Source organism: Glycine soja, chromosome 11 (assembly GCF_004193775.1).
Source record: "Glycine soja cultivar W05 chromosome 11, ASM419377v2, whole genome shotgun sequence".
Classification (NCBI taxonomy): domain Eukaryota; kingdom Viridiplantae; phylum Streptophyta; class Magnoliopsida; order Fabales; family Fabaceae; genus Glycine; species Glycine soja.
Window position 1 is genome coordinate 48,814,129 of NC_041012.1, and position 13,658 is coordinate 48,827,786.

Sequence of the window (13,658 nt, forward strand, 5' to 3'; positions counted from 1 at the left end):
CGATACGTGATTATGAAAATTAATAATATCTCCTAAAAATGTTTTCTTCAAAGAAAAGCAGCTAAAAATACTTTCATTAAAGAATGATTACTAAAAGTATTGATGATTATTCTAATTTGTACTGTATTGAAATGGATAGGATGCGAATAGAGTAGAAGTAGTATTTCTTTCAATCTTATTTGGTCCATTTATATTGTTTTCAATTGGACTAAATAAATAAATAACTAGTGTCCCTCTTAAAATTGGGCTACCACTTGGCAACTGATATATCAATTAAAGTATTACATGTTTGGATCTAATTTAAAAAAAATGATAAAAAAACATTAGTAAATAATATCATTTAATGTTGGAGGTGTTCAGTGAATCAGTATATGTTTTAGTTTTATCCCATAATTTAATTTAAAATTAATTTTGGCAAATTTAAAGTGTTTTGAAAATGAATTTAAATTATATTTTTTGAATTGATTTTGATTCATTCTAACTTGACCTAATATCGATATTTTATCATAATATGTTTTTAATAATAAAAAATAATAAAATTTTAATCTTATCTTGTCTATTTTCAAATTTTAATTAGGTTAAACTCATATACAACTTAAGGATTGAACTAAAACCATATGAACAGCATCCCATCACACACATATACTACTATATATTTTGGAAAAACAATGTAGAAATCTGGGTATTTGTTTCCACTTAAATAATTGTTGGATACTCTCTTGTTGCTGCTTACTACCACTTACCAGTTAGCATCATCTGCATATTTCAGGGTTAGGCAATTTGGAAGCCACATTCATAAACATAAAGTAAGTTACCCATTTAAATCCACCCACCATACCCATCTTTTTTTCAATCTCTGTTATGTTATTACTTCTTCTTTTTATTATTATTAGAATATTACTAGTATTTATTATTATTTATTTTCTAGTCATTGGTGTTTTAGCTAGATTTGACCGTTAACGAGGAAGTTAACCCCTCGATCTTCTCCACCACCAACAGCATCACTTTTTAGGGTTTTTTCTTATTTACCACCAAAGCTTAGGCCCTTGTTGCCCTCTTTTAACTCTTTTTTTTTTTTTAAAAAAAAGAATAACTTTCATGGTTGTTCAACAATTTAGGTGTTTCCCCCTTTCATGAAAATTGCTAAACCCTTAAGGGTACATGTCAAATTTCAGTTTTTTTTTTTTTTACTGATTCGGTTTCACAGTGCTTTGGGGAATTCAGAATAAGCAATTTGCGTAGGTTTTGAGCATAGTGGATGAACTTTTCAGTTCCTTCCACTTCCCCAAATTCAAACTTTTTTTTTTTTTTATGAATTTGCAGCAAGCAGTGTGGAAGAAAGATTGTTTTTTGGTGTGAAAGAAGAGATTTTATTTTCTGGGGAAGATGATAGCCGAGAAACCTAGTTGGGTTAGGCATGAGGGCATGCAAATTTTCTCCATTGATGTTCAACCCGGAGGGCTCAGGTTCGCTACTGGTGGTGGTGACCACAAGGTATGGATTTTTTTTCTGTCTTTGAGGCTCAAAATTTGTGAATAATTTTGAATTTTGGATGTTTAGTTGTATGGTATTCAAGGAAGTAGCACCCCACTTTGAGTTAAGATTTTAAGTCCTGTAATTCTTGAATATGGAATTTAATTGCCTTCCCACCTCCTCCTTTTTTCTATCAGCGGAATATTGCTTTCTATATGTTTCCAATTAATTGAAATTTTTACAGTTTCTTATGAAGAGTAGAAATTGTTAACATTTTTCGAGTGTTCTTAGGCGAATTTTTGGCCAACCCCCATAGGCAATTTGTGAAGGGAAACCTGCCATAAGGCACAATGGTGTGTTTATATGGTGGAATTTTGGCCATCCACCATTAATAACACTGCATTTTCTTGATTCAATGTAGACTGCTCTTCATGCAGACTTTCAGGGCAGAGAGTATCTGTATGTGTTTCATATTTATGAGAATAGCTTCCTAATGAGCTTGCCAATCGTATTTTATATACACACAACTTACTCAGGAAACCAAATTTCCTTGGTGCCTTCTGGTGAATTACTTTCATATTAAAAAAGTAAGAAATAGTAAAGATCTGACATTAATGCATTGCCTAGTGTCAGGTTCAGCTAAACATCTAAGAAATATAATTTGTGCTGAAATTTCTTGTTTCTCTTCACTTATTTTGTTTTCATAACTTTCCTGTCCCTCTGTGTCTGAGAAATCTAGCTGTATACGACTTCTGGTCTTCTGGGTAGGATTAGAGTGGGTCGATGTTTTCAACTTTACTCTCTTGATTTGTTTACAGCACTTGAATTAATTCTCATGCATTCACATTCTCAACTATGTACTACACAGGTTCGCATATGGAATATGAAGTCTGTTAGTACTGACTTAGAAAATGATGATTCTTCTCAAAGGCTTCTTGCAACTCTACGGGATCACTTTGGGTCTGTCAACTGTGTTAGGTGGGCTAAGCATGGAAGGTATGTTGCATCAGGCTCTGATGATCAGGTGATATTAATTCATGAGAGAAAGCCTGGTTCAGGAACCACTGAATTTGGCAGTGGAGAGCCACCAGATATTGAAAACTGGAAAGTTGCAATGACTTTGAGAGGGCACACTGCAGATGTGGTAATGCTGTTGCTTTTATTTTTCAATCTTCTTTTTCAAAAATATTTTCTTGTTTCAACCATTTAATTCCATGTTGACATTTGCTCTCAGAATTGAATGAACCAATTTGTCATCTAAATGGATCTCTAGCTGCTTATCCGAATGGTTTTAAATTTTCAATTATCATCATTAACTTGGGATCTATTTCTCCATGCTTAAAGTAGGTGGATCTTAACTGGTCTCCGGATGATTCTGCATTGGCTAGTGGGAGTTTGGACAACACTATCCATGTATGGAATATGAGCAATGGCATTTGCACTGCTGTCCTAAGGGGCCACTCCAGCTTGGTTAAGGGAGTTGCTTGGGATCCTATTGGCTCCTTTATAGCAAGTCAATCTGATGATAAAACTGTAATTATTTGGCGAACTAGTGATTGGAGTCTTGCTCATAGGACAGATGGTCACTGGGCAAAATCAGTAAGTTTCTTATTTTGAAAAAATTTCTGATGGAATAACAAACTCTATTTCCTAATTAACCTGTCTTCCTTTCAGCTTGGATCAACCTTTTTCAGGCGTCTTGGTTGGTCTCCTTGTGGTCATTTTATCACCACTACTCATGGTTTCCAGAAGCCTAGGCATTCTGCCCCTGTGCTAGAGAGAGGGGAATGGTCTGCAACATTTGATTTTCTAGGACACAATGCTCCAATTATTGTGGTTAAGTTCAACCATTCTATGTTCAGAAGAAATTTGACTAATGCTCAGGAAGTGAAGTCTGTACCTGTTGGGTGGACCAATGGTGCTTCCAAGACTGGAAGTAAAGAACCACAGCCTTATAATGTTATTGCAATTGGAAGTCAGGATCGAACTATAACTGTTTGGACTACTGCAAGTCCTCGTCCTCTATTTGTGGCTAAGCATTTTTGTACTCAAAGTGTTGTGGATTTGTCCTGGTATTTCTCTTCATCTCTAGCCATGGTTGATTTATTTTGGGAATGTTATATTTTTAATTAACATTTTTACTTTATCATTTCTGTGAGTGACTCCTTATAATTTTTTCTTTTTCCTTTTCAAATAGGAGCCCTGATGGATATTCACTTTTTGCATGTTCCTTGGATGGATCTGTGGCTACATTTCATTTTGAGGTAAAAGAACTTGGTCAGAGATTAGGTGATGCTGAGCTAGATGAGTTGAAGAGAAGTCGTTATGGTGATGTGAAAGGTCGTAAAGCAAACTTGGCTGAAAGTCCAGCACAATTACTGCTAGAAGCTGCTTCTGCCAAGCAAACACCTAGCAAAAAAGTGGTTTCTGATGTTCAACAAAACCAATCTAAGGCAAAGGCTTATGTTGATGTGGCAGTTACTGCAAAGAATGCTGAGCTTCAAAATGATGATGGCAAGAAAAGTGGAGGTCCAGTTGGTGATGTGTCAAACAAAGCTGCAACCTCTGGCCGGATTTCTAGTCCTGTTAAGCAAAGAGAATATAGACGACCTGATGGGCGTAGAAGAATTATTCCAGAAGCAGTAGGAGTGCCTGTTCAGCAGGAAAACATTTCTGGTGCAGTTCAGCAAGCACTCAATTTTCGTATAGTTTCTTCTGATCACAGAAAGGATATTGAAAGAGCTGTATCCAATGAAGATGGTGCAAGAGTATGCACCTTGGGAGGAGCACATGGCAGAAATACTGATATAAAAGAGCGTTCTGGGGTTACTGCTAGGGCCACAATTTCGGAGAGCCTAGTGATTGAGAAGGTTCCAGCTTCTGCTGGTGATGGAAGCGTCAATGTTGAGCAGTCAAGCAATTTGATGTCTTCCAGTTCTTTAGCTGCTTGTAGTGGTACACTTTCCATTAGAGTATTTGACAAGAAAAGTGGAGAAGATTCTTCTCCTATTCTTTTAGAAGCACGCCCAAGAGAACATGCTGTAAATGACATTGTAGGGCTGGGAAATACATCCATAATGAAAGAAACAGAAATTGTGTGCTCAAAGGGTCCTCATACACTTTGGTCTGATAGGATATCAGGAAAAGTCACTGTTTTAGCTGGCAATGGAAATTTTTGGGCCGTTGGGTGTGACGACGGATGTCTGCAGGTAAATTGCTTTTCTACATGTACATGCATTGTTTTCTTTCAGTACTTATTTTCTGTTAACATTTCTGATATATTGTGGGACATGGGTTATGAGTGTATGTTGAGCTGTAGTAGTTGTACCCAACATCCTTTATAATATTTTTCTTGGTATTATTGAGCTTTGTTGTGCTTTCCTTTAAGACTTTTATCCTCATGTTTTAATGTTACTAAAAATTATTTCTTCTAGGCCTTTCATCGCATGTTTTATACCTTTTGGTATCTTGGTAGCATCTCTTGTGCATCGATCAAGTCCATTCAAGTTGTTAATGTGTTCATTTCTTGCATATTTACCACTGGCATACATACCATTGTAGTTGTAATGTTGTATGACTAATAATTAGTTGCTTACAGCCTTACACTTAAAATATCCCATAAATACAACACATCATTTGTAACTGTAAACTAATTGATTGAGAAAGCTATCTATGTTAACACTTTACTACTTGATATTTGTCACATAATACTTTACCATGTAAACTAATTGATTAAAGAAAACTATCTCTGTTATATCAAACTTAGCTAATAATCTTTTGGTATTCAAATTTCAGAAAAAAATATTGTTGAGTTTTAATTAGGATAAGTGCAGTACTATGTGACAAATAACTAATTTCTATGTACTGTGAGATACATGGTTTAAAATTTTTTTAATCTTGTAAAACTATGGGCATAATGTACTAGTTCAACATATGGGCAAGATGTAGGTCTTATGCTTTTGAAATCTTTGTTTTTTGACTTTTTCTTGCTTCCAAGAAGATTTACACGAAGTGTGGGAGACGAGCAATGCCTACCATGATGATGGGTTCTGCAGCTACATTTGTAGACTGTGATGAATGCTGGACATTACTGCTGGTGACAAGAAAAGGATCCCTGTACTTGTGGGATTTATTCAACCGAACCTGTCTTCTTCAAGATTCGTTGACTTCTCTAGTTGCTTCAAGTCCTAACTCGTCTGGTAAAGATGCAACTACCATATATATTATGTACATTTGTTTGATATTGGAGATGCTTGGTCTTTAACTATGGCCTCTGCCTCACAGTTTATTATTTTTTTCTTTGTATGAGGACAACTTGTCCTGGTTTTCCAACAATTTGTCTTTTTTCAGTGGCTCTATGTTATCTTAAAATTTATCATTTCTTTTCAGGAACTATTAAAGTTATATCTGTGAAACTATCAAAATCGGGTTCCCCTCTTGTTGTGTTGGCTACTCGCCATGCTTTCTTATTTGACATGAATGTCAAGTGTTGGCTGAGGGTTGCAGATGATTTCTTTCCTGCATCAAATTTTTCCAGCTCATGGAGTTTGGGTTCGATTCAAAGCGGTGAGCTGGCAGCACTGCAGGTTGATCTCAGAAAATATTTGGCTCGGAAGCCAGGTTGGACTAGGTGTGTATTGATTAATCTTTTATATATATATATATATAGCTTGTAGTTGGTCTTGGTCCTCGATTTGAAATGTTGTTGGATACCATATGAATATGAAATTGAATTAAGGGGATGGAAGGTGGGGTAGATATTAGTAATTCTCAAGACTGTAACTTTCTAATGGTTGGCTTTAGCTTATTGTCAAATTATGATGCAGTTTATTAATGTATCCAAAGAAATGCAGTTATATAACTATCATGATAAATATATACAAAGACAACCAAGCTTATCTCTCTCATTGAAGTGGTGTAATCTACATGGATCAATCAATGTGATTGGACTCACTAAAAAACGAAATTTCCTGTGAAACCATTTAGAATTTTCTAACTTCCTTTACCCCTTAATTAGACAATGTTCATTTGATGAACATTTTTCGTATTGGAGCCTCTTTGGTCGAATATTTGTTGTCTCTTTAATAGGTGTGACTTAAACTTTTTCTTGGATACATTTGTGGCTAATCATGATACTGGTTGAGGAATATGGTGGAACTTCGTTGCTGAACCTGCCTCTGGTACAGTATCATTGTTGTACCAAACAGAGATCCAGTAGTATACAACTCTCAAGAGTTAAGATCCCTCCTGTTTCTGACTCCTAAGGATGTGTTAATGCATAATAAAATTGAAAAACCTACAACTATTTCCTGTATATTTATACTCTTGTCTAGAAGGATGGAGTGTGCTTGTTACATAGGCCTCTGATCTCGTGTTTCATAATTTTCCCCCCTCCCCCTTTTTGTTAGGATTCTGATGTTTTTAAAAGTACACTTTCTAAACTTGACTACCTTGATACAGAGTTACTGATGATGGAGTGCAGACACGTGCTCATTTGGAAACGCAATTGGCTTCTTCCTTGGCTTTGGGATCCCCTAATGAATATCGCCAATGCCTATTGTCATACGTACGCTTTCTTGCAAGGTGTTATTCTTTTCTCTTTTTCTTTGAGATATTGTTCAAATAATACTTTAGCGCTTTATTGAGCTTGCATAAAGCATGTATGGTTGTATACGCATTTAGTTTCTCTATAAAAGTGTAAGTCACATACTGTTTCTCACTACCCCCAGCCACTAACCACCTTGCTCACTTGCTGTCTGTCTCCAGCTGTTTACGCCTAAAACTCAATTCTTCTGCTAAAAAAGTCTTTTGATGATGCTCATACTAAATTCTTTAATTTGCATGATGACTATTCTCAAGATGAATAGAATGCAACTTCTTTAAACTGTCTTCTAGAACTTTTTTTATTAGGAAGATGCTATATGTATGTTTATGCAGAGAATGCAGTCTTAATTTTAAATTTTTAATACTTTGTGATTATATATGCATATCGTGTTGTCTTTGTGATTTTGGACAATTGCAGACTAAAGGATTATAAAATTATTGCAGAGAAGCAGATGAATCTCGTTTACGTGAAGTGTGTGAGAGTTTCCTTGGACCTCCAACTGGGATGGTTGAGGAAACATCTTCAGATTCAAAGAACTTAGCATGGGATCCTATGGTGCTTGTAAGCTTTTCTCTATCTACATATCTAATAAAATCATGTTATGCATACCCATTTATTTAAAAGAGTGAGTCAAGCCGGGAATGATAAAATAGTGCAGAAGAACACTTTAAAAATTTCCTGTTCTGAAATAGACTATAGACGATTACTGAAATTTAGGGGCCGCCTTTTTAAGATTTTGAAAAAGAGATTTTAAGATTGTGTAAAAAATGAATTATTTTAGATTTTGATTTTCTTTTTCAAAATAAAAGTGATTTTTAATACAAAAACTGGGGGAAAAGAAGAGCTCTTAATTGGAAAGCTAGATAGAGGAAAAGTGCACGAAAAAGATTTATTGGCTGATTACACTGATTTATTTATCTTAAAAAAATGACAAACCCTAACAGGAAGATGCTGAGACTTTTATGGACCAACAGCTTATATGATTGTCAAACCAAATGATCACTGTATCTTCTTTCTCTAATGTTCCAACTGAATCTTTGCAGGGAATGAGGAAGCACAAGCTTCTTAGGGAAGACATTCTTCCATCCATGGCATCAAACAGAAAAGTCCAGAGATTACTTAATGAATTCATGGATCTTTTATCCGAATATGAGATCATTGATGCTAATCAAGAGCAATCAAACCCCACAGTACCAAATTCATCCTTGCCAGAAACCAATCCAATTGAGAGCAGTTCACTAGCAACAGATCAGGAGCACACTGCTCCACCAAAATTGGATCACAATACCCCACTGGAAAAAGAGCAAATAAATTTCCCTCCAGCACTCACAGATGAAGCTAGTGCAGATACCCCTATGACAGATCAAGCTAACCAGGATGCACAAGTTAAGGAAAGTGTCTAACTTGTGCATCTTACAATAGTAGGCAGTATTAAGGGTAGAAGTGTATCAACAAAGGATGTTCTAGTGGCATGGATGAATCCAATATCACGTTTTTCTTTTATGATGTTTGTACCCCCATAGGAAACAATGCTGATAGCTCTCCTTTAAAGTTTATCTCACTAACACACACTTCTTCACAGGTATCACAAGTTCTATGTTACATTTGTAGCTTCTCCCATCAACTTGGAGCTTGTTTTTTTGTAAAATGTCTAGTAAAGGAAATTAGAATTTCTTTCTTGTTTTTTTTTTCTTGATATGTTAGTTGAGATTTTTTTTTTTTTTATGGCTAAAACTTCCTGCACTTTCATAAATTGCTACCAGCATTCCATTATATTCTGGAAAGCTCAATCAGGAGTGTTAGTAACAGTCTTTTTTGAACCGTTATATAAGACCGTTGGGACTGGTTAAAGAAACGAGTCCTACAACCTGAGGCATTTTCTTGAGTTGAATTGGGTTTATGTTACAAGCCTACCTCTGCTCACCTACTAAGTTTCATCGCATGTTTGGATTTTTATTTGCAAATCCATGATTTGAATTAATAAAAAAATAATATTAGGCAAAACTTTCTCTAATTTTTTTATATTATTGTCGCCGAGTTTTATAAGGAAGTTTTTTACTTTGTGATTCAATCATAAGTTATCCATAGAAAGCAGAGTTGAACATATGGGTCGTGAATGGTACCCACAGGCTCTATAAAATGAAGACTATTAGAACACAAATTTTTCAGGTAAGTCTGCATAACCCCGTTAATTTAGTGGGTTTGGTCCAAAGGTTATTGGTTCAATCCGGAAACCATTGTATTATTTTACAAAGATAGAAATTAATTTTAATTAGTTTATTTTAGTAGACTTTTTAATATTTGGTTGATGTGTTGGAGATATTTGGTAATGTTAGTGATTGTAAATGATAATATCATTTTTTTCCTCTTTAATTGTCTCATTTAATTGTTTGATTTTTTTATTGAGTTTTTGGTTTAAATTTTATTAATATATTTACCATATTATTAAACTTGATTAATTATTAACAAGTAAAAAATACAAAAATCACAATTTAGTTTTTAATTATTTTTAATATTTAATTTTACATATTTTTAAAACCATTTTTTCATCTTTATTCTGCATAATTCATTTATTTTGTGGACTTGGGTCAATGCATATGTGCCTTGAATGGTCTAGATTAGCCTTTTTTATCTACATTGTTCACTTTCGTAATAACTGCTTTAAATATTATAATAACAAAATTCTATTTATTTCACTAATTTTTTTTGAGAATTAGCACTATAATTTTTTTTTACTATAGTAAATTCTTAGTTCATTTAAAATAACTAAATATCTTCCTTTCTAAACAAAAGTCTCTCATCTTATTTAGACTTTTTTTTCTTCATAAAACGACCTTATCAGTCATTTTCACGTGTCCTTCATTCTCTTCAACCTTTACTAATGTTTCAAAAAAATCAATCGACTGAAAAATAAATATCAAATAAAATTTATTATAATTTAATAAGTTATTTGGCATTATAAAAGTTTAAAATAAATTTCAAATAAAATTGTAAAAATTATAATAAAATGTTTTCATTGCTAAAGAAAAAAATCTTAAAAGTCTACTTTAAACCAAATGTTAGACTGACTTAGTTAAAAGAATTAATTTCACCAATTTTAATGAAATAAAATAAAAACTTATGAAAATTACAACTCATTAGTCATTTTGATAAGTTCCAATAAATTTGACTAAAACTCAGTTCTAAATGTATCATCTTTAAAAGTCAATTCTCCAGTTCTTCAAACCCCACACACAAATAACTTTAAATTTTGCTTTTGTTCTCAAACTATAACGTAGCAAAAGATGAAAAACAACAAGGGACTGACTTAAAACTTTGTCATCAACTGAGGTACATACAAATCACCCTTCTGTAATGAAAGTAATTATCAATGCTCAAGAGAAAGAAATTGAGTCAAGGGGTACACACTTGCTAGTACTAGTTGTTGTGGTCCTGCTTCTTTTTTCATTTTTTGCTTATCAACTTATATATACACCTTTCTTGACCCCCTTTTACACTTTTTGCTTCCCAATGACATATATCCAAAGTCTGCATCAATATGAAACACAAGACAAGACATTTAACATGTATGTGCTGACCACAATCTCAGAGCTGTCACGAATCATTGTCCAAATCCAGCTTGCTCATGCAAGGACCCCTCCTCGTATCTCATGCACATGCATGCTTCGGACTTCAAACTCAAACACTGGGATTTTCCAGAAACAGCAAATAAACCGGGCTAGCTGGCTGGCTAGCTAACTACTTCTTCAAGCATTTATTTCTTCCCAAATATTATATGCATTTGCTTAAAATTTTCAATTATTGCTGATCTGAACAAAATCTACACACGCACATGCAAGACCAAGCCACATTAATTAGCATGTTCAAACCCTTCCCACTAGAGGGTTAAAATTGATCATCAAGCATTACTCTCGTACGTACCCATCAGCATCAAGCATTACTGGCTACCGCTGTTTTTAATATAATTTAAATACTTACAAGAAATTAACATTTAATAAACTTTTAACTATATTTTTACCTGTTACTGGGATATACTACAATGGTGTTGAAATGTTGGTAAACTGAGTTGACCTACTCTAACTGGGATTAGAATAAGTCATTTAAAATGAGTTACATTTTTTGCTTACTTTTTGTAGTAGAGACTGTAGTATATGAATAAGGAAACTCTTTTTCTGAATATTTGAATTAGTTGTATAATGTATACTTAGGATTTAAATTCAAATTTACTAGTTAAGAAACTAGAAAAATGTGTCAGACGATCAATTGATTCACGCTTGATAATATATTTTTTCTTATACATTTTCTTTCCAAAATTGAAACTCACTCTTATTTTTTGTTCGTTTCCTCTCCTTCCTTTCCTTTCCCCATCTTGGGTTTAGGGCCAGATGGTGAGATATCCATCTCGTTCACAGTAAGCTACTGGCTTCTAATCACAAAACTTAAGGAGAGAATGGATTTAGGACCAAAACATGCTTAGCTTTATGAAGCTATGAGGGCTTGGTGGTCCACACGATGCTAATATGTAAGTTGGGTTCTTTAATTCAAATAAGAGCGATGGCTATAAACCAATTTCTTTCAATATCCCATAATGGGCTGTTGTGCCATGTTTTCAAACATTTGGATTTGGGAGAGGAATCGAACCAATAGCTTTCTCAAATTAAGATTCTATTTACTTTTTGTTTTTATTTTGTGTTTTCACTTTTAATTTACAAAATTATTATTTTGTTTTAAATGTTTATACAGAATAATAAAAACAATTTTTCTCTCTATTTATTGTACAATTCTTTAAAAACATAAAAAAAATTAAAAAATAGGAAATAAAAATAAAAGTAAACAAACCCTAAGTCATGGATTCCCCCAAGTTGTGTGAAAGGCTATTTTTGTCACCCTAGCTTGTTTCTTCACTCCATCCCTTTGACAACTTCTATAATTATGATCAAACTGTTTACAAGTGGAACTCCTAATGTTGTTACTTTTTAGAGCTTTTTACTTCTTGCGATCTTGATGGTCCTTAAACATCACTGTTCCTCCTAGCTAGCCTAAGGCCTTCCTTAGCAGCCTCTTCAGAGTAGGGGATCAATATGAGGATAATTTCCTCTATTGTTAACATCGATCTAAGGCGTAGCTAGGATGAATTATTTTAGCATAAGGAATATGACACAGAGAATTTTTTAATAGGCTTGGTGACAGCATTTCTTCATATTCTCTATGTTGATCAGTTATGCTGGCACATCCATGATTACATCATGGCAATCCAGTTTTCTGCCAATAATTACACCTGCGCATGACAACAAAGGTTGTGTAACCATCTTTGACATAAAACTCATCTTTTCCCGTATATGTCAGAACACAAAATCTCACATCTTACATTGGTTTGTCCAAAATGTTCCTCACTCGAGTTATTTTTTCTTCCGAGAATAGTAATGGTTTAATTAATAAATATAGTTGTGAATAAATATATATACTTCCTCCCATCTCAAAAATAAGCTAAACAAAAATTAATTTAGACTGATTAAGAAAGTTGGCTAATATTATTTAATTGCATTAATTTTAATTGAAAAGAGTGACATATTAAAATAAAATCTCAATTAAATGAAGTGTATTTAAGATATTAGTATCATTAATTAAATAAAATAAAATTAGTTGATATTTATGTATATTTAAGACCAAAATATATGACATTTTTTTTCTATACTCGAGATAGGAGGGAATAAGTAAGAATTTTGTTACTTTAAAATATGTTTTTATGAAAAATAACAATTAAAATTAGAAATTAATAGTTCAATTATTAAATATAGCTACTAAATTATCTCTAATATATTAATATTGATTTAAATATTTTTTCAAAATATGTTATATAATTTTTTTTTCAAAATAATAATGAAAACCAATATTTTTTATGTTTTAGATATTAAATTTTGTAATAATTTTTTTTATATTTTTCTGGTAAAGTTTATTAACATGAAAATGAAAAGCCAAACACATTTATTATACACACACACACAGATATATATATATATATATATATATATATATATATATATATATATATATATATTATCTGATATATTTAATAAATATAACATTTAACTTTAATTTGTAATATAGATTAATAATATCCTTTTACAGAGTTAATTAGGGTATTTTTTTTAACATTAATGTGCCGGCTACAACCCAAGAGTAAACATCTATCATTGTCCAAATCCAGCTTTGCTCAAGGATATTTTAAGGGCATGGACATGGGTCATAGACCACATTTCATTTCTAAAACGGCACGCAAACCAGGTTGCTGGCTGCTTATCCATGTATTTATATCTTCCAAAATATTATTTGCATGGCTTGAATTTTTCAATCATTTTTATATAACAAAATGTATTATTAGCAAAAGCAAACGTATTTAAAATCATTTGAGTAGTAAAGGGTAGAAGCTAGATTGATTAATATTAATTGTTCTAAAGATCAACAAAAAATATGGGTTTGTGTTGTCATGCAATTTGATATTGATATTCATTTCCACAATTAAAGCCCAAAATGGCCGCTCACCTTTATCTGGCAAAAAAGTTTATATCCTAACAAGTTT

General features: G+C 33.0%; 1 protein-coding gene across 2 annotated transcripts; it reads left to right on the forward strand.

The window, feature by feature from the left end:
* The first annotated feature begins 666 nt into the window (after nucleotides 1–666).
* LOC114376873 (protein HIRA-like) lies at nucleotides 667–8,776 on the forward strand. 2 transcript variants are annotated; one of them, XM_028335184.1, is made up of 11 exons: nucleotides 667–806; nucleotides 1,324–1,494; nucleotides 2,342–2,617; nucleotides 2,821–3,072; nucleotides 3,148–3,545; nucleotides 3,671–4,682; nucleotides 5,474–5,672; nucleotides 5,863–6,103; nucleotides 6,934–7,056; nucleotides 7,522–7,639; nucleotides 8,122–8,776. In XM_028335184.1, the coding sequence occupies exons 2-11, from the start codon at nucleotides 1,387–1,389 to the stop codon at nucleotides 8,479–8,481; spliced, it is 3,087 nt and encodes a 1,028-aa protein (XP_028190985.1). In that variant the 5' UTR covers nucleotides 667–806; nucleotides 1,324–1,386; the 3' UTR covers nucleotides 8,482–8,776. The 2 variants fall into 2 exon arrangements, with proteins under 2 accessions (XP_028190985.1, XP_028190986.1); XM_028335185.1 differs by lacking the exons at nucleotides 667–806; nucleotides 1,324–1,494 and having other exon boundaries at nucleotides 2,479–2,617; nucleotides 2,818–3,072.
* The last annotated feature ends 4,882 nt before the right edge of the window (nucleotides 8,777–13,658 follow it).

Excerpts from the sequence above, each read along its gene's own strand:
- LOC114376873 (XM_028335184.1), top strand. The coding sequence starts at position 1,387 with ATGATAGCCGAGAAACCTAGTTGGGTTAGGCATGAGGGCATGCAAATT. Across the intron at positions 3,073-3,147 it reads ATGGTCACTGGGCAAAATCA|CTTGGATCAACCTTTTTCAG; the intron begins GTAAGTTTCTTA and ends TCTTCCTTTCAG. Across the intron at positions 5,673-5,862 it reads TTCAAGTCCTAACTCGTCTG|GAACTATTAAAGTTATATCT; the intron begins GTAAAGATGCAA and ends ATTTCTTTTCAG.